The following is a 26,468-nucleotide window of genomic DNA, read 5'->3' on the forward strand; positions in this document are numbered from 1 at the left end:
ATAAAAAGAATAAAAAATATATAAATATTTATGATAAATATAGAGCTACAGCTTAGCATAAAGACTGAAACCAGGGGGAAACAGCTAGTCGGGCTCTGTCCAACAAAAAACAAAAAACAAGGTGCTTCTTCTTTATTTAATTAGTACAAAAAAAACAAGCAAACAAACAAACAAAACAATTAGCTGCTGTAGGAGCTGCTATCAAGCAGCAAACTCCAGGGCTAAAGAAGTAAGCCGGGGCTAAGAAAGTGTCTAAAGCTGCAGTTCTTTGAATGGCCACTTGAGGCTGGCTCCAAAAGGGAGTAAATCCCCATAGACCCACATGTTAAAACACTCAACAGCAGAAATAATCATGTCTACAAAAACATAGTTACAAATAATGGTCTATATAGCCAATTTCACCATTCTTGATAACCATACAGGGTATTTTTTCTTAAATAATATCAGCCGTTTTTAATTAAATAAGGCTTTAGGTTCTGCATAATTAAGTGTTTGGCAACCTTGTGTGACAGGTGGAGGCCCACACTTCACCTCATTGCCCATTCTTGGATAAGCCAGGAGTCAGGAGGAGTCAACCACTGCCATATTGACAGCCAGAGCCACCCACATTGAGTTTTACATTGACTCCCAAAGAGAAAGAACAGGGTGAAGTTTATGGATGTTACATGCCGGCTATTTCTTAACCCAGTTTAGTAACCTTCTGGAGTCTCTATTGGTTGCTTGGCTAGGCAACAACCTCCTGAAAAAGGTAGAGGAGCGAGCTGTTCGTCCTGTTTTCAGACTTGTCTCTAACCTAGGGCTGGGCGATATGGACCAAAAGTCATATTCCGATATATTTAGGCTGAATATTTATATATGATATATATCCCAATATTTTTAAAAGCCAAATCTGACATGTCACAAGTAGTTTTATTGAAACTGTTTATTTAAGTGAACATAAGTACTGTATAACAACAGGAGTACCTTTTTTTTTTTTAATCAAAGCTCCATAAAATGCACATAAAAAAAAATAAATGACTTAAAAAAAATAGACTATGAAATAAAATAGGCCAATCTTTTTCTGAAATAAATATATTTATATGAGAAAGGAACATTACAAAATAACTAAATATGACAAACCCTAGTAAGGGCAGCATTTATATATAAAGCAGCCTGTCTGGAGCAAGGATCATGGCGCAAAACTTGAACTATATCGATATATGCAATATGATCTAATTCCCTATCACATTTAAAAATATATCGAAATATTTTTTAAATCGATATATTTTTTATATCAATATATCGCCCAGCCCTACTCTAACCTAGCAGCAGTCTCCTGGATGTAGCTTCATGTTATACTGTACAGACGTGACAGAGGTTTCAGTGATCTCATCTTACATCTAACTCTCTGCCAGATAGTGAAAAAGTATAGTTCTCAAAATGGGCTGGCAAAATCCATAAACATAAATTCCAGTTTTTACATGGTAACAGCCGTGTTTAAATAAAACATTTATCCAGGTACGGACAGATATACAAACACACATAATAAGAGCTTTGCCCAGTGTGCGATCACTCCTTTCTATTTTGAGAAAGTCATTGAAAAGCCACAACTCAAACTCCTCCTCTCTCACTGTTTAATAAACTTGTGAATTGTATCGTGGCAGGCAGTGGAAAACCCCCCAACGGGCCGAGGGTCTGCCGCACCTGAACAAACACACTGCTGAGTGCTGAAGGTGCGCAGTGTGAGCGGAGGAGCACCACGATCTGTCGGGACACATTTTCCAATCAGCCAAACTGAGGTGGAATTCCTCAAGCGTTTGGGGAAATCCTGGGGAGATCGGAAAGAAAACTACCGCTCCCGAGCAATACTCCACACCTCGCTTATTTAACGGCCTTATTGCTGGGATTCAGCAGGTGTGAGAGAATAAATGTCACAGGGAATGTTTTTGGAAGTGTCACATACAGTGTTAAATGGTGTATTTTGGATTGAGTCGGAATGGAAGCAACAGGGTTGGACTTCAAACTTTATCTGCCCCCTCAATGTAACTGCAGACATGAGGAGAAAAGTCAAGAAGACTGGCTGCATCTACAGCAGTCAGGCACTAAAGTAATGACGTTCCTTCCGCTCTGAACCGTTGGGGATTCAGAGATGGACTGTCCTGCTAAGAGACATATTGAGAGGATAATCCAGCCTTTGTTTAATTCCAGCAGCCTGAGTCTTTTGCTTTTTTTCTCCTCGCTGGAATCGTGCTTGGCAGGGTCCAGGACTAAGGGCGGTTAAGATTGATGCTTCTTGTCATTGATAGGAAGTAGGAACTGCTAGGCTTCACTGCAAGCCCATGTCCTCATCTCTGGACTCGGCGGGACACTGCATAGTTTGGCAGGGCCTATTCAGGAGGGAAGCCCCGTTAATGGTGAGAACCAATGCCACAGAGCCCGCGTTCCCAGCTAGAGCAGAGAAACGCTGAGGACGGCACTTCCATCTGGCCTCCAGCGAGCCTTAACTCACGCTTCCTCAGGAGCAACAAGCAAGAGTTCACGCTAATCAGGTGATGAACAGTTCTGACACTTTATATGAGAGTATTCTCACAATAAGAATGACAGCCTTCGTCGTTTAGTCAAATCCCTAAAACTATGTTGATGTTTACCTTATTAGGACCTCTAGTTTGTGCCAAAAATTAACCAAGTCAGAACCACAGATTTTGTAAAGATACTTTACAACAGTTGGCACTTGATAAACAATTTGGGATGAAACAAACAACCTGTTTTATCTTTAAATAATCATGGGTATGGAAATATTGGAAGTCATGAGTTCATTAATCTTTATCTTAGTTCCAGTCAACAGTTTACTAACCTTCCTACATCAGTTCCAAGGAACATCTCCACAATAAAATCTTTTAATCAAACTCTGGAGAGCAGACAGTTTAGATTGGATCTGATACGAGTTTGAGATTTCTCCACCACCCCAATAAAAGTAGATTTTGTGCTTCTCACCAGAGTGACTAAATATTAATTTTGTTTCATTTCCTTCATTCAACTGGATATTGCCATTATGTTACTCAACTTATGGCTAGAAGAAGGGGTATAAATTTACATTAATTCCCATGGAAAGTTTCCAACTTTGGAATTTTGCAACCCTAGCTGTGATCCAGCGTTTCTCATGGCCTTGAAAAATTGCTTAAATTCAACAACATCACCTTTTCCCAGGCAGAGAGTATCCAGAGTGAGAAAACTCTTTCTGGAAGGTCCTTTTTCCATTTACCTCTGTTACTTCTGGGTGGATGCAAATATTTCACAACCTGGACAAATAAACCAAGAATATCTGCATGGGCAAATACCTCTAGGGTAAGTCAGTGAGGGGGGTAATTAAGATAACAATTTCCTGTGGTAAGTGGCCGTACAATCAGCATGATAACAGACTCGCTGTATTTTTATCTTTAAATGGTGTCCTGCAACACTGTGGTGGTGTTTACCACCAGGATTGCACCATTGCACCATGCATCAAGAACAGGTCTGGCAGCAAGGTGATGTAATTCTACCGCTTCAGGTCACACTGTTGGATTATATCATGACACATAATCAAGGCCTATAAGTCATCATCAGTCATGTTACGTGACGGAGTTAGACTTTCACAGGGTCTGTTTACGTCCACTTCAGCTCTGTCAGGAGCCGTGCTTACATAACCAGAGTCGTATAAACGCTAGAAAGCAAAGTCCTATTGAGCCCCATAAACGCAGCTCCAGCAGAGACCTGCAGTAAGTGCCGATAACGATCAATCTGTACCTTGATAATGCTGCCATAAGATGACAGGATGACTAGTCAAAACAGAAAAATAATCAGCATAGATGGAGGTCCCGATCCACTCTCTTTAACCACCAAAATCTTACGAAATGCTTTTACAGTTCAATCAATCAGCTGCCAAATCATCACCCGAACAAACGGTGTCCTTCATGCACAGGGCTCTGAGTGGTGGGCCGCCCTGTCAATCACGGAGGTAATGGCCTGTGAACGGCCCTCCAGTGTTTGGATTGGAGGGCTCTTGGATGGGGTGCCAACTCAAACAGCGAGCGCCGGACTCGGTGGGATAGTCGGCCAACTCCCCTCCGCTGCTGCCATACTTCATGCTGTCCACACAGCTCAGTCACACACACTAAACTAAACACACTAACCCTGGTCAGGCCCACTTACAGCTCTCACAAATAAGGTGTAAAAACTATGTATAGAGAGTGAAGGGTGACGTAAAATGGCTTTTTGGTTGTATTTTAATAAAGTCAACATTTTGTCCCGAACCATTCCTTTATTTCTAACTTACTGAAATCCCCCCAAAATGTTTTTTTTCTCTTTCCTTTAATGCTCTCTGCTGCAAAGACAAAGCAGTAAAATCAGAGTGTTTTTAGCAGCCTGGGGTGGCTTTTTGTACTTGTTTTCAATGAGAGTTAAAATATCCCTATTGGCCAGAATTGGCAGCAGAACAAGCTTTGAAGCGACCATCATCAAGGCATTTCTCCTCTTTCTTAAGGTCTCATGTACTCGCACTGATCTCTTTTTCCCTGTGTCCAATACACTATTTAAGAACAGCCTATCACCCTCAATCAGAGCCAGAGCAAATGCCCCCCGAATGTATTTTTATGCTATCTAAAAATTTTTTTTTTTTTTTTTAAAAAAGGTACAGATCTGTGAGTTTACCACAGCAAAATAACAGTTAGGCTAAGGACAGGAGACTCGGTGATTGCACAGCCACAAGTTGTTGTTTTTAGCCAGATGCAGTAATCTAAAACACACTGTCTGATCAAGATCTAATCATGCTAGATTTGATATGTGATGCTATAAGAACCCATGGTTTATAGAAGATTACAACTTCTAAATAAAAACATTAAAACAAAAGTATGGATGATGAAAATAACTGTTAGTTGCAGCTACAAAGTGTTGTGTTTTTACCTCCCAAGCAGAGGCAACAGCAGTTACATTAGACTGTGTAAGAAAAGAAGCAGGTAGTCAGCATGGACAGCCATGTCCAGTGAATAGACAAAACAAAAACCACAGAAGCTACTCAAAATTAATTCAGGGGAAAAGGTGTCACACAGCACTGTGATACTGAATGCTGCAGCCCAAAAACACCAAGGAGAATGATCTAAAACCGAAAGGAGGTTTTCAGGTAATTATTTTCCATTGCTGCATAATTTCACACCTACACTGCAGAAAAGGTGTGTCTAAAAACCAGATAAAAACACAAAATCTGAGGGAAATTATCTTGCTGCATGGACAGATAATTTCACTTGAAGATTTCTTAAATTAAGATTATTAAATCTAGAAATAAGCATGTTGAACGCTTAAAATAAGAAATTAAAGCTGCAAGCAGCGATGAACTGGCCTGAGCAGAATGCACTGACAATGATTTGTTTCTTACCAAGACAAAAAAACTTTAGATTTTGAAGTGTTAGATAATTTATCTTGTTTTAAGAGTTAATTTCTTATTTTAAGTGTTCAACATACTTAATTCTAGATTTAATAATCTTAATTTAAGAAATCTTGTCAAGTGAAATTATCTGTCCATGCAGCAAGATCATTTCCCTCAGATTTAGTGTTTTTATCTGGTTTTTAAACACCCTTTTTTGCAGTGTAAAACATCCACTACAATCGTGCATTTCACTATTGTGTTCCTACAATTACAGTAACAGCTTGATAGTATTTAAAAAAAAAAACATTTTTACAAGTAAGACTTTATTGTCAAAATTCAGGGTTTGTTACAACCTTACTGATAATTTCTTGACCTAATGTTCAGACAATCTACAGACAGTGCACACACAATGATGGCAAGAACCATTATGAGGGAAAAAAACAACTGAGACTTAAAGTAATCCACATGTGAAGCATTAACGCTCATATTCATCATTTATGTTCACACTTCATCCCTGCGATCAGAGGAGGTTTGTCCGCCTGTCAGCTGTCCGTGCAGCGAGGGGAGCACACGAGGGCAGCAGACAGCCGGACTCTGGCCTCTGCCGAGCTCAGCGACCTTCTCAATGATCATAACACACTTCTCTTTTCTACACTTTGTTTTAAATGCTGCACACACAGGCCCTGTGGACATTATCCCTTTGTGATGTCTACGTTCTCTCTCAGTAGACGTTCTCTCTCTTTCATCGCACACACAGCAGACAGAGAGTGAGAGCACCGTGACCTATAGATCACTGTTGATGTTATCTCTGCCTCCCATGAGGCCTTTCACTTGGTCTCTTCTGCTGCCGTGAGCGAGACCCCCACATCCTGACCAGACCGCACCGACACAACCAGCAAACCGAGCGAGCGGGGGCCCGGATTCTTTTGTCGGCCCTGCAACCTGCACTGTAGCACCCGGCCAGGAACTCGCCGTCACGGTGAAGATTTATGGAGCCTCGGCCCCCCAGGGGGCAGGTTAACCCACCCCCACCGCACCACCTCCGCCCTGCCGCACAGTCAAGAGGAGCTGCTCTTTAAACAATAACATCCACATCGGCTGCGTCTCCTCGGGGACAGAGGACAGCAGAGGAGTGCTGAGCACATCTGTTTGTCTTGACAACTGCTGCTGTTTGCAAGGCCGAAGGCGTGGGCGGGGTGTGGACACAGCAGCAAACAGACACAGAGGATGTAGTAAGGTGCTTGGAAAGCCAAAAAAATAGGAAAATGTGGAAAGGGGCTCATTCCAGGTACCCGAAGGAGCTGAAGGTAGTCTAGACCCTTTTTTCTGCTTTATTTTTGGACCGTGATATATTTTAAAAACAGCTTTTATCAGCTTTAACCTCAATAATATATTATAGCTAACATGCTACTTATGTCACTATGATTTAAAGCAAAATTCTAGATTTCTCAGCAACCCTACAGTTCACTGATACACCGCTGTACGAACAGCTCCACACATGCATTTGTTATGATTACATCACTCATGATCAAATACTAGTTAACAACTTTGCTAACGCAGCCAAACAACACAAGACATAACAAGCAGCTAATATTCCTACTAATCCAACAGCATAACTCCAGCTGTACGTCTGAAGCTCTCCAAAAGCCAGTCTGCGTTTACTCTTGTCTGACGGCCTCTTGCTCGGTCACTTAGCTTCTCCTTTTCTCTTCTTTGCTTCCTGTCAACATTCTCTATTGTCTCTTTGTCTCCGCCATGACATCTGTTGCACCCAGTTTCTCACCCAGCTCCAGTTAAGGTATGAAACAGGTGACACTCCCCGCTCAGGCCTGAAACTTCCTCCTCCCAGTGGTCCAAAGCTCCTGTGCTAGCGGTGTACACATCTACGTGCCCACATAGTTGCACGCTCCCAGTCTGAGCTAGCTAACCCAAGCCACAAACAGAGTCGAGGCAGAGCAGCCGGAGGACATCAGAGGGAAAACCAGAAAACATTTTCACCATAAAACATGATCCAGTTTTCACCAAAATCAGTGACATAGCTGATGGTGTGTTAGTGATGTAAAGCTATGTTTCGTGGGAGGTCTAACCTGCTCACCAAAGTTACATAAGGCAAGAAAACTGATGATTCCCATTTTCATTCATTGTACCATAGGCACATTCCCACCAATATCAATCAAACACATCACAGTAAACAAAGGGAGCAATAATGATTTGCTGGCAAATCAGGCACAAAAATCCTAAAAGGAACTGAAGTGAATAGCAGGAGAGAAATGAAAAGAAAGAGTCAGCAAGAGAAAAGACTCACAGGAGGGCAGAGATTCTGTGCCTTCAGGCTGTTTTCTTACAGCACCTGACAAATGAAAACAATGTACCAGACTGTGTAATAACAACAATCTTACAAGTTAACAGTCTGTCACACTGTGCAGGATGGGTCTAATAAGACTTTATCCAAATGTGTTTGTCAAATGGTGCTATTATTCTGTCAAAGCACAAACAGAGACATGTCATTAACTGGCATCAACTGTTAGTACAGCTCCCATGTTTTGAAAAGTTGGGACCCTACATTCAATGAATACAGTACAAAGATAATATATCTAATCCTCAAACCGGGACACTTTGTTGTTGTAAGTATATACAAATATTCTGAATTGATGTTTTATTTACTGGATGGTTGAATCTAGATTGTAGCAAATCAGTAAGTTTGCACTTTTATGCTTTTGAAGAATCTTAAAAGAGGATGGAGACACTTTGGGGCGGCTGTGGCTCAGTTGGTAGAGCGGCTACATACTGATCGGATGGTTGGTGGTTCGATCCCCGACCATGGCAGCCTACATGTCGAAGTATCCTTGAGCAAGATACTGAACCCCAAATTGCTCCTGATGCTGCGTTCATTGGTGTGTGAATGAATTCCCAATGGTGGCAGGTGGCACCGTTTACGGTAGCCTCTGCCACCAGTATGAATGTGTGTGTGTGAATGGGTGAATGAGCGCAGTCTGTAGTGTAAAGTGCTTTGGATCAAAGCGCTATATAAGTGCATTTACCATTGACTTTGAGGTGAACTTAATTTGAGGTTAATCTACTTTTGAATAATTAAATTTTTTTTCATGATTGTTAGTTTTTTTCAACATGCGTCACAGCAGCAGTCAGCTTGTGTTAGATTTCAATGCGTTTGAATAAGACAGATAATTAAATTAGTGGACGTGTTTTCAAGTACCACCTTAGACTATTGATTGTGATTGCCAACCAATGTTTTTTCCATGTTTCTCTCATGACGATGATGGGTAAAACAAAATAAATTCAAACCCAAATACGGTGAAAAATTTTCATCAATCCCAAAGTAAACTGCCTTTCTCTTAATATCTAGCAGCTGATTGGTTTACACTCCTTCGCTATCCACTTTCAGCAGGAAATACATCACATTGAGAAAGTAATAACACTTTTTTCACAGACTTTAAGTAACTCTCTGATGTTTCTGAGCTATAAGTGTAACACAGTGCAGCAGCAGCAGCAGCAGCCAGTGTGGTGAGACGATAGCAGCGTAAGTCCATTACCTCACATATAATCAGAGTCCGGACAGCTGACTGGCTGATTAATGGCCTTAGCCTGGCTGCCATGCCTGGATATAGATGCCGCCCGAGAGCAGAGCTGCTATTAGTGGCGCTTGCGATATGAGGTTAGAATAAACAGAATCAACAGGCCTGTCAACAACACGGCCGCATCCGAACCAAGTCGGCCTCCTGCGCACCTAAAACCCATCTGGCTCCAGACCGGTCCGGAATAGAAAAGATTTGAACATTTATAGTCTGTCTGCAGGCAAAATGTGGGCGAAAGTGGAATTTGTTTTCTATTCTTGTCAGTCACCAGGTTATTAAACCACTGTGTTTAGAGAAGGTGGTTAAAGTGGTTAAATGCATAGCAAGGGTCGTGTTATTTCAGGGTTTGGAGGTGATACACTTTCTAGCAATCTGTCAGCAATTGAAAACGTACATCTTCTCTTCTTCAAAAACAAGATAAAAGCATTATGAAATGCTTATGAAAGCAGGGCTTTCTAGTGCTGCAGTGTATCGATTCGGGGATGTGCACCAGCGATAAGAGTTCAAGCAAATATTGACATCAAGAGTACCACCAGCACTTGATTTGAGTCTGTGTGCACAAAGGTGATTCAAATGTTTGAACTAGTCATAACTTAAACCACAACTTGTGTTTGTCTATGCGGATTCAGACCTGATGCCAAACAAAGGACGCAAGCACAGTCACGAGCTCATTGTTTCTGCAGCTTCCTGAATTGAATCTGAATGCCTGCAAACAGGAGCAGCTGACTTTCCTTGTGATCGCTTGTTATCTCCGACATCACAGCGTCTGGAGAGAAGGGAGGCCAAGTGGTAATGTCTGCTCAGTAAAGATGGCATCAGTACAGGCTGACGGCCTCTCAAACTACTTTCCACTTAATTATCTTCGAGCAGTCCTTTCATGTGGAAGTCTCTGAGAAGGAAACTATGAGGAAAAAAAGGCCATAAAACTGGTCAAACAGAAAATGATATTCTACACTGAGGCTAATAAGGGCTCGCATTTCCCAGCAGAGGATGTCACGTCTATTGTAATCTCTCTGTTATTGTGCAAAATTAAGATTTATAGCTCATATGTTTTGACGCAATAGAGTTATTGATGCAGCTCTCCTGCTGTTATGAGGCAAGAACTGTCAAGATTGTGAAGCTGTTTCATGATATGAGTGCAATAAAATAAGACTCCTAAAGCTGCATTACATGACAATTTGACACTGCTGAAAAATCCTTTCTACCCGCATCCTACATCTGTCTCATTCCTCAGGGCTTCATTATAGGCAATATCCATCCCACACACTGGGACAGTGTGTAAAAAACCAGAGGTCAAAATAAATTTGACCGAGATGACCTGGGCTGACCAGAGTGACGAGTGAGGACCGTGCTGAGCCGGTCCTGTGGTCTAGGAGAGCCGCTTCACTTCGGTAACAAGGGGAAAAGCTTATATCCTGAGCGAGCGCTGCGGGCGCTCTGCACCAGACAATTATCTGCGACCCCACAATGTTCCATAATAACAACGCCAACAGGCTGAAAGAAGAGGAAATGAAAGGAACTGGAAAGTTTTTTTTTGAGGCATAAAAATGATTCTGCAGTTCAAAAATAAAATAAATTCCAACCAAATAAACCGAGCATATGTGATACTGTGAGCGTCACTGCTCTGCATCGTCAGACAATGAGGGCACCGGCGGGCACACACACACACACACACACACACACACACACACACATATACAAACACTTCATTCAGGTTTCTCTGAATGCTATTGAGCAGACATATTACAGCTGTAATTCTAAAAACTAGAATTACCAGCTCGCGGTTGTATGACTCTGCCAACCAGTCAGTTTACATCCATGTCTGTCCAGACTCTTATATTATATGTAGGGAAGACTTTGAAGGAATGTAATAAAGGTTAAGTGTAAGTTTGCCGAAAAGGAAATTATCACTATATCACATCCAGTGAATCATTCCCAGTGAGAAACATGCTGCCTTCACTAAGACTAGTTTTCCAGAGGAACACTGATCGAAGGCCTTCTGACATAATGCAACAACCACAATCACCTGAATATCTGCATAACCACTGAGCGTGTGGTGGACTACCAGAGGACAGGAGATGTTAAAGCCACTGTAGGAGCTAAAATGTGTATTTTGTCTATATGTTGTTTATTTTGTTAGGCTGCACACTTCTCTTTGGTTTATGTAACTTCGGGATGGGACAGGAGTGTGGGGGGAGGTAGAACAAAGAGGGTGAGTGAGGCTCCCATATTTTTCTGTTGACCGTCACTTTTGACCATTTCTTATAGCCGTCTCTTTTTGTCAGGCCACCATTGTAAATAAGAATGTGTTCTTAATGACCTGCCTGGTTAAATAAAGGTGAATGAATGAATGAATGTCTCTTTTTGAATGTCTCTTTTTGATCAAGTTTTACCTTGAGTTTTTCTGTTAAGTTTTTTTTTTTTTTTTAACCCATTGACGCCGGAAACCATTACCGCATTTCTACCATTGAAACCGGGAGCGCTGTTGCGTCACTCTACCATTAAGGCCGGGACAGCGGATATGTAATTTCGTAGTATTTGTATTTTTTTCCACCTATTTTCGGTCTCTTGGCCAATGAAATGCATCAGAATCATGATCAGAATACATGCGGGAGTGTTGCAATGCATCGGACTTTTCCAGAACTTTAAAATCATGGCGTAAGACGACTATATCGGAGGAGCTCAGAAGTAAGTGACGGAAGCGATCTTGATAAAAACAGCGCCAATGATTTTATTGCTGATCCGGACTTTCAACCCTCGGAACCAATCGACCGGCATTTATGGGTGAGGAATATGTTTTTAGACGACATATTTTCACCGAAGAACAGACAGATTTGTGGCCATCTGGAGAGAATAATAATATTATGAATAATATATTAATATTGAAAATAATAATAATTGATTGTGATGATGATATAAGAAATCATGACTGTTTATGTCTTATATTACTTTATGCGTCGTTGAGTACCCTGAAAAGTCCAATATATAAAATGTATTATTATGATTTATTATTATTATTATGATAATTTTTTTTTATTACAATAGGGTAATGAGAACTATGTCTATTTCTTCCAATGGTCATATCATGTTTGCATCTTGCTAATGGGCATGTATTAGTATTATGCATAGGATTTTTTATTCAAACAAACTCAACTTCTCATGAAAGCCACGGGTAAGCTCTCAAATACTTTTTGAATTTCATTTTTATCTAGCTACAGAGGCTGAAAATCTTCTGTTGAATTAGAAGGTGTCACAGTCAAGAGCCCACTTAACCTCTTAGATGCTTTTTTTAACAGATAGTAGTTGCTATAGCCGTAACATTAGACAGTACTTCAAATATGCAAAAAAGCTAGAAATTCTAAAATGTGAATGCATCAAGTGTTTAAGAGAACAAACAGTATAGTTCATTGTTAATTTTGGATTTAAAAGATCATCATTTTATCCTATCAGACATTTGTGAGAAATTCTGTCATAATTCACATATTAATTATTGGTCAAAACCATGTTCTGTGAGCTCACAGTAACCTTTTACCTCCAAAATCCAGTTAGCTCATACATGGTGATCTTGAGATATTGAGTTCATAAGATCAGAACGGACGAAGAAGCTAAAAACATTTGGCCTGACTAAAACAGCACTCCGTTTGGTTAGTTTGAATCAGAGTTAAATTGATACATTTGTTTCATTTTGGACTTAGTTTGGTTTGCTTTCACAGTGCAGAAATGTAAGCGGACCAAATAAAACCAAAAAAATAAAAAATGAAGAAGGGCACTATTATTCATTATTGGTTGAAAATTTGAGGGGAAAAATGTAAACACGGAAATAAACAAAGCAACATGGAACCGACAGCAAACCGAGTATGTTTGATTCTATCGGCTGTAATCTGCTCTGGTGTCCATCCAAACAGTCAGAACAAACTCCTGTTGAGGCTCCAGGTCATCAACAATGTGTTGATCCATTATTTCGACGGACAATGTGCTGAGATCAGACAGCTGTAGCATCAGAGAAGGAGAGCCTTGATGCTCCTACCACCATTTGCTTCTACCACAAAGGTAAATATTAGGTAATTTTGAGCAATATGTTGATAATTCTGCAATGACAAATTAGTGTTTTGGTTAATTTCCTTTAATTGGGTCGGATTCTGGTCGGATTACGTTCACAGTGCAATCGAGCAATCAAACAGAGTACGGTTGGAGCATTCACAAGCAACCAAACAAACCGTAACAAGGATTTAACTGCACCTGCATAGTTCAATTAAAACAAACTAGACGTTGGGTTGTGAAAGCGCCCAGAGAGTTCACGTTCCTCAGATTTTCAAATTTCCTGATTTGTTTATCTGTCTTTTGTGTGTTCATGAGCTTTAAATCATAAACATAGACACTACAAAGAAGATGTGTTGTATTTTGATACCATTTCCAGCACTTGCATGACAACAAAGAGCAAAGGGAACGGATCAGATGAGCCATGCAATATGATCAGGAACTAATATTTCCAATTATTCCGACACAAATGCCCTACCTCACAATGTTAAAAAAAGTGAAAATGAATTTGTGTATCCACTCTAATAATCAAATAGCCTGGGTATACCCAGACTGCCTTGCGCGCTCGAATTTAATTTCGAACTGCGAAAGGGTCTGGAATCCAGGAAGCATTCTTAGCCCTGTTTTAGGGATCCAATCACAGAGCGGGGAGGGACGGCAAGACGATGACGCGTACTACTCGGCATTTGGAAGCTTGTAGTTTTCCGGATCCAACATGGCTGCTGCAGACGCAAAACTCTCTTTCGCTGTAGACGGCGTTTTAAATAGTTTAGAGCGAAAGTTGAAAGGCGAAAGGTCTCTCGGCGGCTCCGCTGTCCCCCGGCTTGGAACGAGATCACCGGTAGCGCCGGTGATTAGCGACGTACCGGCGAGACCGCCGGTCACCGCCGGTAATCTCGCTCCGAGCCGGGGGACAGCGGAGCCCCCAGAGACCCGCAGCAGCTTGTTTATTGCCCATAAAATCAGTGGATGTGTATGGCTGAATGACATGAGGGGGAATAAAGCGTGAAAATAAATAATCTTCCAGAAAGCGAGAACTGGAGAAGCAAAGCAGCAAGCAACACTCTCTCACAGACACACACACAACAAACATCCATTTCTGTTGCTCTACTACGTCATCTGGTATAACTGATCTGATTGGCTAAGAGCTACCTACAGACGCTTTGATAGACATTCTAAGCGCCCAATAAACGGCTCCGGAGGATCATAAACCACACCTCCTCTACGGAAAAATCCATTGCTCGTTGCCAGACTAGACCTCATTTGAGAATAGTCTGGTGTTAGCCAGGCTAATAATCAAATGTAAAGAGTTCTTCATCGGGGTTTTCTGTAATCCTGCTGACCGACAAACACAAACCGAACAGAAAGCATGACGGAGGTAATAAAGGTCAGACATGGAACATCAACGTGTGTTGCTTATCCTGGTTTCCTCAATTATCGAGGCATGAGTCTGGAGCTTTGTTATGATCATTCAGACCCAAACACTGAGGCTTACCTAACAAAAGCTAAACCATCCCAGTTCACTGCCACAACAACTTGCCAAGTTATTTCCAAGCCAAGTTTTGGTTCAGTTTGTGTTTTTTCTTGGTGATTATGTGGAACAGTGTGTTAGGTTTGGATCGTTTCATGACAGAAGAAAACCAAACATTAAATCTGACGTGAAACATGGACACCCAGAAACAAAACTTTGAAAAATAAAAAATAAAAAAAGGGATTTTCTGCTTTTAATTAAAAAATGTATTGGGCTGAAAAATGATCAGTTTCAGTGAGCAACAAGGATTTATTTCATTATGATTAGACTCAAAAAATGGAATAGTTCAATTACAGTTCCTATAAAGTTAATATTGAGTTTCCTTTCAGTTTCAGGCAGACTTTGGATTTTTTATTTTGGTTTCAAGGGCACACAGCTACCAGTATTGATCTGAACTGCCAATGCCCCAGTGACAGAGATACTTTCAGTGTCATTGGTCTTACAGGCATACAAAGACCCCATTAAAAGTTGATTTTCGACTGTGAATATGTCTGAGAAGACACTATTCCAATTGAAATATCTCTCAGGTTTCTTTGACATAAAATGCACAGATCTTTATGTCAGCCTACTTGTGCACTATATAATGTAGATGCACCCAAAATACACTTTAAATCTCTTTCACAAAAGCATGAACTCTCTGAGCATTTTCAGGGCTTTTTTTTTTTTTACTACTGTCACATTTTATTCACTGTGGTCTTGTTTTTGAAATCCTGCACCTCTATGCATACAGCACAATCATGACTCGAAGTAGGGGGAACTAAAATATCTTTTGTGCACAATAACACAGTAATAGTGCTTTCAATCCTTTTATTTTTTTTTTAATTAATAAAATGGAATTCTCTCTTTTTTTCCAAAGCCTACAAGTGTTACCAATACTGGGGCTACACGTGCCATACATACTAGACTATTTTTATTTTTACGACTTCTACTTACAGCCTCTGTTGTCCTCTCTGCTCTGTGTAAACAGCCTGCAGGTCAGCCCAGGTTTCACTGGATCCTTGTCACATGACTGATGGTCTCAGCTGAGTCATTCCTGGCTGCACAGTTGCACTCTGGAGTGCAGCATTTAATGTGTTTAACAGGATCAGGTTAGTCTAAATCATTTTGGTTTTGGCAAAAATTTAAAAATGAGACATGAAGGATAAAGTGATTTTGATGAAATACCACTATTTTAGGCTTGGGTTTGGTTATCTTTCCTGACAAAAGCAATCAGCACACACAATTGGTCCAGCAGGAACTTCAAAATCCAGCCATAAAATCCAGTTCCCGACGATGATAAATGGTGTAGTTTGGGTTTTTAAAACCTGTGGGATTCATCCTATTAAAGTCAATGAGATTGGTTTCTCTGCAGGGTGAATCTGTGTTGTTTTCAAGAAAGTGTCACACACACACAAAAATAATGCCCAACATGCCCTGAGCCGTGGTGGTGGGAGCTAAAAATACCTCCAGTGGATGTTCGAGGCAGAGCGGTGCTGCAGAGCATCCTGAGGCCATGTTTCAGTCTCCTCAGAATCCTGTCAGGCAGTTCTTAGCTTGACGGTTTAAAAACACCCCTTCTGTTCAGCCAGATTCTGAACTTTAAGCCAAAACTATGTGGACTAGACGGCTGGCAGCTCGATGTTCCACTGACACAAATAAACATCAGCGCAGGGCAGGCCACAAATAAATACTTGTGTTCCGGTGTGCTGTGTGGCGGCCGAGCATCTGGCACGTGCATCAGCTGAGCACATGGGGAGAGTGACTGTAGAAATACCGTATCCGGTATATATTTTTTATTCCTGCTTTCACAGTGATGCTGCAGGACGTCGCTGCCTTAGAACCGTCCCTATATACAGCTTGTTGCTGTGAGAGCTCCGGGTTGAGACCACAGCCCTCTGGAGACCTCTGCCTCTCACATCTGCACAGCTCTGAACCAGCTGCATGTAACTCAAAAATAATTGCTTCCTCCACAACGTCCAGGACAGCATGATGTGTGTGCTGTCCTGTGTGCTCCTCCCTGCAGGGAGGGCAACTAAATCAACATTTTACAACCATTTATCATCAGCTGGCTTTGTAGTTTTTTGTTTGTATGAGCTGAGTGACACATGAAAAGGGAATGGGAGGGGCTGTTGGTCTGTTTCTGGTAGGAAGTGGAGCTATATTGGCAAAGAAATCTAACAATAAATATGGTTATCACTGAGAGCACAAACAAAACACTACAACTGTTATAACTTAAATGTGTGAAAACTAACACAGAGTGCATCTTTGAAGCATGAATAAGATGCTTATTTAGCCATATTTTCAAGGAATACAAGTTTTAAAACATACTGTTATTTTGTATGCTTAGTGGAGAAGAGGATTATGCTGCAGGCATGTTTTCTGCAGCAGATTTTATACTTTTCGACCAGGAAAATACAACAACTATCTAAATCCATAGTAAACACCATGCATCCAGCTGAGCTCCATGATGGAGCTCACTTCAAATCTGTCACATCTACCTTGAGTTTCTCTTCTCAAATAATCAGGAGGTGCTTTTGCTTGAAACACATGCAGAAACCACAAAGCAATTGATACTTCACATCCAAATTACTGCCAAAATACAATAATAAAGTGAAAAGTTCATATAAACCACACTTATTAGTTGTGGACAGTGGTGGAATAAGTATTCAGATCATTTACTTCAGTAAAAGTACTAATACCACACTGTAAAATGACTCAATACAAGTAAAAGTCTTGCATTCAAAACTTACTGAAGTGAAAGTACAAAAGTGTCAGCATCAAAATGTACTTAAAGTATCAAAGGTAAAAGTACTCAATGTGCAGAATGGACCCACTCAGATTGTTATATATATTCAAAATATATTATTAGATTATGATTATTGATGCATTTATGTACAAAGTGTTTTATTTTTTTAAAGATAGGACTAATTTTATCAACTTTTTATACTGTATACTGTAATATACTGAGGTTTAATTTAAAAAAAAAAGTCAAATCAATTTAAACATATCATGTTTTTTATGTTAAATATCGACCTGAAAAGTAACTAAAGCTGTCAGCTAAATGTAGAGGAGTAAAAAGAACAATATTTTTCTCAAAATGTAGTGAAGTAGAAGTAGAAAGTTACATAAAATGGAAATACTCAAGTAAAGTACAAGAACCTCAAAATTGTACTTAAGTAAATGTACTTAGTTACATTCCACAACTGGTTGTGGATACCCATCCCATCATTGTGTGTTGTGTGTATCAGTGTGAGTGTCTTGTTCTGGTACCGTGAGCGAGGCGGTGGACCCAGTAGTAGCCCAAGTCCACGCCCAGGAAGGTGAACCACCAGGTCCAGGCCGAGTCCCACGGCAGCTCCAGCAGGCGGTACTGGTTCCACACATACATGTAGGCGGTCAGCTCACAGCCTCTCATGAACAGCCTGAGGGAGTCAGAGACACAGCTGTCAGTCCACTACATGCCCCTCAAGTTACTGTTTTGCTGTTCAATTCATGTGTGCATCTAGACAGACACGACACCTTTGGGGACGCATTCAGAAATTTAAAGCTATTTCCTCTATACAAAAAAAGCTAAATCAGCGTAGCACATAACATTGTGCTTTCCACACTAATGGTGCTATAACCGAATAACTCTGTGCACCAGGGATTCATACTTTTCTGCAAAATTAGACATTTTCTGTCCATGCAGCAGAAGCACACTCAACCAAAACCCATTGGTCACACGTATGTCAAGCAAGGAGGAATATGAATAAACCTATGGGTTCGCAACATGATTAGTGTCTTATTTGGTGGTATTAATGAGTATTACAAACATAACGTATTTTTTTTTTAATACATATGTATTGCAAACATAAACATTTCATGCAGCTTGAAGTTTGATATAAAGTGCTTAACAAATGTATTAGACCACCAGTTAGTGCCACAGCTGTCCTAAATTAACACCATTAGTAATTTACAAAATAATTTATTATGTTTCTGTAATGGTTAATACAGCATGTAGAAGCTTTTTAACCCAAATAAAATGTTTACTGATAAAATTTTATTATAATGGTTATACATGAATTTTCAAATTTCCTGTTTTACAAAAAAACTGTAAAAGTAGTAATTTATTTCTTGATTCAGATGTCAAATTATAGGTATTTACAGAAAAATGAGTTTTAGTGGTTGAATGTTGATTGCTTTATTCATTTTTTTTTTTTTTATCCCACGATTTTGTAATCCATTTTATTTTATCACCCAATTTGTCATACGACATCATCCTGGGGGGATCGTCTCTGTTGGCCTCGTCTCTGTTGGCCTGGGGAGCCCTGAACCGCCCAGGGCTGCCACATGCTTCCTCCGATCAATGCAGCGTTAGCAGGCCGCTTCTTGACACCTGACAGGGGGAGATTCCCCGGTGGGACGTAGCACGTTATTCCCACCGGTTCCTCCCCCCCATCAGGCGCCCCGACCGACCAGGGAGGCTCTATAGCGACCAGGATCAATGCATGTTTTTGTGAGTGGTCCCTGTAAGGGGATCCTCGGGGGACACGGGGAGAACATGCAAACTCCACACAGAAAGGCCCTTTTGCCAACACCGACCAGCTCTGCGGACACCGGAGACATGGAGCTGGGGACACGCCTCCAACGCCCACAGCGTCCTGGTGGGAATCGAACCCAGGACCTTCTAGCTGTGACGCGAGAGCGCTACCAACTGCGCCACCATGCATTCATTTTTAACTTCTAAGAGAAGCCCAGTGAGCCGTCTACAATCTGGGTATGAAAAGGTGAGTTCAGTTAGTTTTTTGCCAAATAAATAACAATACCATTTTAGTTTTAAACAAGCTTTTGAAATATTTCCAAAATATTTATGTTTTTATGATAGGTAGTCTAACACATTTGTTAAGCACTGTATCTTCGAGGAATATGAAGTTCCATGCATGAGAACAGACTCGTGAATGTGATCTTTGCCAAATTTTCATCGTCCTGGATTTCTTGGTAAACAGGAAACAATTTAGATGTGTATTCCCATAAATCCCATTTTCTGTGATTAAAACCTACTAAATGAGGTAATGGCTTTTTATAAAGCAACCTTAAAGGTTTTGGATCTATACAAAGGGGTGCCATATTTTTCATTAAACACAGGAAAGGCAGCTATTATAATGATACAAATATCTGATCAAAAAAAAATCGAAGTCAGTTTGTCGGTGGCACATCAGATATCACACAGTATGAGCTGATTATGAGCTGCTGAAACACTCACAGAGGGATTCTGGAGATCATTCCAGCAGATATGGAGGTGAGTCCATCACTGATGGTGACCACTGGGGCTCCTGTCTTCAGTATACCCACCAGCAGCTCCAGCACCATCAGCCCCACGAAGTAAGGAGTGGCCTGCACACACACACACACACACACACACACACACACACAGGGAATCATGATTCAGCACTGTTACAAACTGTGAAAACAACACAGTTTCAAGTCCACTGTTGCTTTTAGCAGTTGTGTTGAGCTTCAATATTTGTGTTGGCAGACGAGCTAAAAGCTTGCAGGGCTTTCATGTCTTGTGATCCATGATGTTTGTTTCACTGTACCAGACTGGAGCAGCTGGTCTAAAGCCACAGCGTATTGGCAGATTGGAGATCACAAACATTTGTCTGAGCAGAGCTGCAGTGGAGGAAGAAGTGAGCTCATTTGGTGAGGTTAAACACGCTAAAACAAACCACATATTTTCATTTTTTGTGATGTGTGGAAGAACCTGACGAAAATACCATGAGGAGTTAGAGACAACACGCTACGGAACGTCATTGTCTTCATGCTTACTGATAAAATACAGAAACATTAGGGCATATAGATAGTGTGTTGCCATGACCAGACCTATCTCTACTATCTGAGAATCATTCTGGAATCAGTGAAAACTACTCAGCTTCTTTAAACCAATCACACTTGTCTTGGGGACGGTGCGAAGCCCGGATGCAGTGGCGTTGCCCCTGCAAAATAGATACTAAGTTAGTAGCACAGGTAGGCCTATCACAATAATTACTATATCAACTTATTGTTCAATATTTGGGTGAGGGTGAGACTTGAGGGCTACACGGTGATGTAGTGGTTAGCACTCTCGCCTAACTCATCGTTATGAAACTCAAACAACATCGATGCAACAATACTATCGTTTATCGTGATAGTTTCTGAGAAAATATATCGTCCTATCAAAAGTGTTATTGTGACAGGCCTAAGCACAGGAAGGAAATGCCATCTGATTTGTGCACCCAGTGGCAGATTTAGCACTGAAATATGTTTAAAAACATTGAAATTGAAAAACCAATCACAATGCATCAAAATATCAAAAATGGAATAACATAACATGATTGTGAGATTGTACATTTTTAATGTTTGTGTTTTATTTTTGTGCCAAACATTTTGTTTTCAATGCCAATTTTTATATTCAATACCTCAAATAACTGCCACTGTTCTGGCTCCACGAGTCGGGTTACACTGTACACGGTAAATCAGAGGTTCTTCTCTGCTGCACAAGTTTGTTCATCACCGTATTTTTGTTCCAGAAGCCTGAAGCTCTTTGGCTCTGCACACCGGTATCGTGTAAGTATTTTCCGCCCTATTGTAAATCCCAATTTGAATCAAATTCTTGCATTTTACTGAACATAATCAATGTTCTTTTACCCCACAAGTTTAAAATGGCAGATTTACTCCAAAGATGCGCCACAGCATGGTGGCCAGGAGAATCAGCAGCGGTCTCCTAACGAGTTCACACTCTTTACTGGATCCTCCTGGACTTAAACCAGCTCTGGTTCCCAAGCTGAACCTCAACTACTGCTACCTCAAGTTGTTAAGTTAACAGGACTTTCACTTCTGTGACCCTTTTTTTGCAATCGTATAAGTGGAAATATGATGCAAATCAACAAGGTCCAGTCAAAAGGGAGTCGAACAACAAAGAAGACATCAAAGCACTGCACATGAGTTTATGACAAATTATTTTTCTTCACTTAGTTTCATGCTATATTAACTGACTAAAATGAAGTGATTTGTGTTAAGAAAAAGTTACTCTTCAATAAAAATTCAATTTCTGCTGAACTGCCAACTCTAAACACATGCTGCAGCAATCTGTCTCACTAATGTGTGATCCATCAAGACAAACATGCAAAGGATGAATTTCATTTTAATTAGCAGCTTCCTCTTTTTTTTTCTACACAAGATGCCACAATTTCCTCATTTTTTAGTGACAAAGTTCTGCTTTTAGAAAGTTGTAAAAGTGGATTTGAGTAGTAACTAGTCATGACAAAACAAATGGTCATCACTAAGCAAACAGTCAGTGACAAGCCTCAATTTCTAACTGTGCTGGAAACATGTAATAACCTCTTAATGGGTCTGTCAAACATGGAACAAATTACTGAGGGACGGGGTTAGCGAACAGGTCACGACTGCGACTTCAGCGGCGTGTCAGACCTGCTGGTTAGCTTTAGCTTGAAGGCTCTCATTGACCAAGTGACTGCAGTTGTAATGGGGCCACATGGCCCCGCCAAGAGCGAGGAATGAAGGGCGTGACGAGACCGCAGAGAGGAGCACATCTGCAGGTGGGGAGGGAGGAAGTGTGTGTGTGGATGGAAGTGAGAGTGTGTGTGCATGCATGTGTGTGCATATCCACATGTGAATGCTTCCACTTTAACATGCAGGTGTGTGATGTGTGAGTGTGTGTGCACAAGCAGAGGCGAGAGCGCCACCAGGGACCTGCGATCACACGCAACGCTCCCAACATCTGGCAGCAGACTGCAAGAGCTGCAGCCAACAAACGGCTCGAAGACCTCCTCCAAACCCGCCGAGAGAAAGAGAGAGAGAGAGGGAGAGAGAGAGAGAGAGAGAGAGAGAGAAAGGGAGAGAGAGAGAGAAAGAGAGAGAGAGAGAGGGAGAGAGAGAGGGAGATATTATCACCCTGGACAACGGGCTAAAACCTTCCCTTCTTTTTTCCTCTCCTGTCTCGTAGATAGTTTTACGTCTGCAGCACCGCGTTCTTGACAGCTCGGGACAAAATTATTCAGCAGGGCAAGCTGATTCACATGATGTGCAAAAAAAAAGGCGAAGGGAAAAAGCTTTCACCGCTGTGTCAATGTTTCTTACACATTTTATCCTCCATCTTTGTTTTTCCTTCTTCTTCTTTGTCTTTTTTCACTCAATAGTTGCTTTTGTAACTTGCTAAACTTTTATCTTTCTTACAAATAAACTAAAAATCACACTAAAGACATGTTTTATACTGCAGCATACTTACATTGTGAGTGGAGTGTTTGTTGTGGCATCTAATAATTCTATTTTCTTTTCTTCTGAATTTGGCCCTGACATGGAGCATGACATTTGTGGACCAGATGTCTGCATTTTCCCCATAACACTCATTTTATAAGGTCACGGATGGCTGACGTTGGCTGACAACACACAGGCTGACAGTACACTTTTATCACCGCTGTCTGACTAAACTATCGTGTTTGCATTCAAATCACTGACGAGCTGCGAGACCTGGCAACGACCCACAAAATCATAATTCCTAACAACTCTAAAATGAGAAAATGATGTCTTGTTTTGTTTAATTAATTTGCCCTGTTGGGATCAGAGAACAGAATAATTAATGACACATCACAAACTGTAAACAGTGCCGAGTCACACACGCCCGTGCAAACTTTTATCACCATTGAGCCCTGCAGCCATAACAAATTTGTTTAATCACGTTTGGTAGTGGATTATAAGGACTCCTGCTGCGGGGGTAATTGTTCTCCTCCCCTGATGTGCCTCATAAAAGCTCATGACAAACATGTGCTGTTAAACCTGCACCAGACATTCGACACAATAAATTGCAACTGAGACACTGTAAAGTGACAGCGAGGAGCAGAAGAAACCCCAAGCTTGTTTTTTAAGTTTTGAGTTAGTGATTCAATAGATTTCAGTAGCGTTTAGATGTCCATCTGAAGTCTGACTTTCAGTTAGATCTAAGGTGGTCATCTAATTATCCCACATGAGATACTTCAAAGGTTGCCCAGAGCCAGACCAATACTCTGAACTACATTCTGCTCAAAATTAATTTCATCACTTTAAGAAATGCAGTAAATTACATGGTTTTGAGCTGCTACTGGTAATGTGGAGTAAGTCAAAAATAGCAGTAAAAACTCCAATCATTATATCACTTTTTCATTTATTTTAAACACAACATACATTCAAACCATAAAAAAACATACACAACATGTATGTTATGCAGTAAACCAACAATTTATTAACTTTATTCAAAAAGCAAATAGTGTTTTTGACAAGGTAACAAGATAACTCAGTGTTTTTGTGCATGTGCCTATACATGCACACACATACATAAATCACCTTCAAAATAAAAGCACTGCAGTTCTATTGATTTCTAATTTCCTGGTAACCTCATGCGGGTCGGACAGGGACAGCCGGATGTGGTCTGAGGGCCGCCTAATGCCCAGGTCTGGTTTAATTTGCTTTTGATTTAATTTGTGAGGGCTATAATTGGTGTGTCTGTGTGTGAAATCACTATTGTGTGACTTGTCTTGCTGTGTACATGTGATTTGTTCTCAGGTCTCACTTAGAGAGACCTGAGAACAAATCAACAAAGACAGGCTGTGTTTGAAACTGCATACTGATCTGTGCACTAAATTACCAAATTAGGCATGCCTTTATCAGCAGACTGCATCAAACGGCCCATTACTATGTAGATAACAACTGGTTAAAGCTATTGTTAAATATCAACACTTCCACTATGCCATATTTCTAGTATTAATATAAGATAAATTAGTATTAAATGGTTTATTGTCAAAACATGTTTCTACCATAAGCCCCTATATTTAAGCATGTATAGTTTTCCTCTCAACGTCTTTTATTTTATTCAGCAGTTAAATATTTCAAACTGTCTGCCTCACTATCTGCTACAGTCACATGAGCCACAATGTGTTTGAGGCAATGAAGTATGTCCAGAAATAGTCAGAAATTCCTGCTAATCTAGTAAACATCTGGGGATTTCTCAGTCAGAAGAATGCACTACATACTACATTTTGCATGATACTCGGCATAAATATGCAATTTCAAAATGAAGCTTATCTAACTTTGTGGATGATTACAAACCAGCTCATCTAGGGTCATACACTTAGACACTGTTCTTGGAGTTCTGGAAAGAGCAAAAGGTTGTATAACTTTCTGATCCTGTAGAGAAGCAGATACACCCTAAACTGATTTGAAAGTGCAAAAAAATCCACCCAAAAAAAGGCTGTTGAATAATGGATCAGTCCACTGCCAGATAATTTATCTGCAACTGTTTTGTTTGCGGTGTGTGGTATTAAGTCAGAAATCTCCAGTTCCACTTCCAGCTTCTTCAATGCAAAGATTTCCTGTTTTACGTCATCTTAAAATGTTTTGGACGGCTTTCTTCTGCTTCTTACTGTCAGTTTACAGTGAGAAGAAACATTGTGCATTAAGTAGTCGGAGAAATCATCCGTAGATTTCAGGCATATAGCTGAAGATTTATTTAGACAGCAGATCACAGTTTCCTAAAACATGTGTTTTAACTTGATTTGTGACTGTTTTAATGGGTGTGTCTGACTGTGAAATCACTATTGTGTGACTTGTCTTGCTGTGTACATGTGATTTGTTTTCAGGTCTCATTTGTGAGAGAGAGGCTGTGTTTGAAAGTTGCATACTAAAATACTGATTAGGTCTGCCATTCACAGCTGTTCTGCCTGTTAAACTGGATTATACTCAGGTTATCTGCATCACATGATTAAATTGATCACAATGTGACCGATCCAAGCTACTGTTAAGAGAAATCAGAAATTCAACCACCACTTCCACTCAATGTAATATTTTAAGGTAAATGAACACACCCAGTAATTATTAATCTGACTCTAGATGATTACACACCAGCTAATCTAGGGTCATAAACTTTTATCTCCAAAGCTTTTCAGGAAAAAAAAAAAAGCTGACTACATCGTGACATTTAGACACTGTTCTCATAGTTTTGGAGGTTTGAAGAAGTTGTATAACTTTCTTGAAAAGCTGATACACAGTCAATTTACAAAAAATCTTAAATTAGGCTGTTGACTAATGGATTAGTCCACAGTTGGATACTTAATCTGCTGTTTTGATAGTAAAGTGATAATTTTTTTCTGATTTTAAAGTTAAAAAAAAAGGTGGTTCTCCAATGCAAAGATTTGATGCATTTCTCTGTTTTATATAATTTTAAACTGACTACATTTGGGTTTTGGATTGTTGGGCAGACAGAAAAAGGCTCTAGAGATCATTTTTTCACGTATTTTTGGAACTCACTCGCAAAAACCATCTGCAACTCCCCATCACTTTCTATCTTAAAGAAATCTCTCAAAACTCACCTCTTCAAATCTGCCTACAACCACTGACTTTTTTTTTTAATCTATTTTTATTGTATTTATTTATTTTCTGTAAAGCGTCTTTGTGTGTCTAGAAAAGCGCTATATAAATTGAATGCATTATTATTGTTATTATTATTATCATTATAGACATTTCATAGAGTAAACAATTGTGAAAATATTCATCAAATTAATCTATAAAGTAAATAATCTGTAGCTGCTACTCAGTTTGGAGATACAAGGTTTTTAATCCTGTCAATCCAAAACCACGTATCCATCATTGTAGGGGATTTCCATGATGTCATGATTTCATTTTTGGTGCATTTCATTGGTGCAAATAACTTCATGTCACTGGAAATTTGCAATTTTGAAAATTTTGCAAGCAAGTATTTTAAAGTATCAATGAATCAATCAATAATCCTGATAAATGCATGCGCTGATTTCAGAAGATGATTTCAACGATTGTAATCAAATTATTAAATTATATCATGCATCTATATATGGGCATATATGGACATATGGTCATATGTGTAGTGGTGGAAAAAGTATTCAGATCCTTTACACCAGCAAAAGTACCA

At 40.2% G+C, this 26,468-nt stretch overlaps 1 protein-coding gene across 1 annotated transcript in view; it reads right to left on the reverse strand.

Annotated features, from left to right (window-relative positions):
• The window catches only part of agmo (alkylglycerol monooxygenase), a 76,105-nt gene that overhangs the window by 44,917 nt on the left and 4,720 nt on the right, over positions 1-26,468 (reverse strand). Inside the window, exons 3-4 of the mRNA XM_059339882.1 lie at positions 19,761-19,891; positions 17,789-17,940 (exon numbers count right to left, since the gene is read on the reverse strand). Coding sequence (XP_059195865.1) covers positions 17,789-17,940; positions 19,761-19,891 — 283 coding nt within the window. The remainder of the gene's footprint in view (positions 1-17,788; positions 17,941-19,760; positions 19,892-26,468) is intronic.

The sequence above is a fragment of the Centropristis striata genome, chromosome 8 (genome assembly GCF_030273125.1).
Source record: "Centropristis striata isolate RG_2023a ecotype Rhode Island chromosome 8, C.striata_1.0, whole genome shotgun sequence".
In the NCBI taxonomy this organism is placed as follows: domain Eukaryota; kingdom Metazoa; phylum Chordata; class Actinopteri; order Perciformes; family Serranidae; genus Centropristis; species Centropristis striata.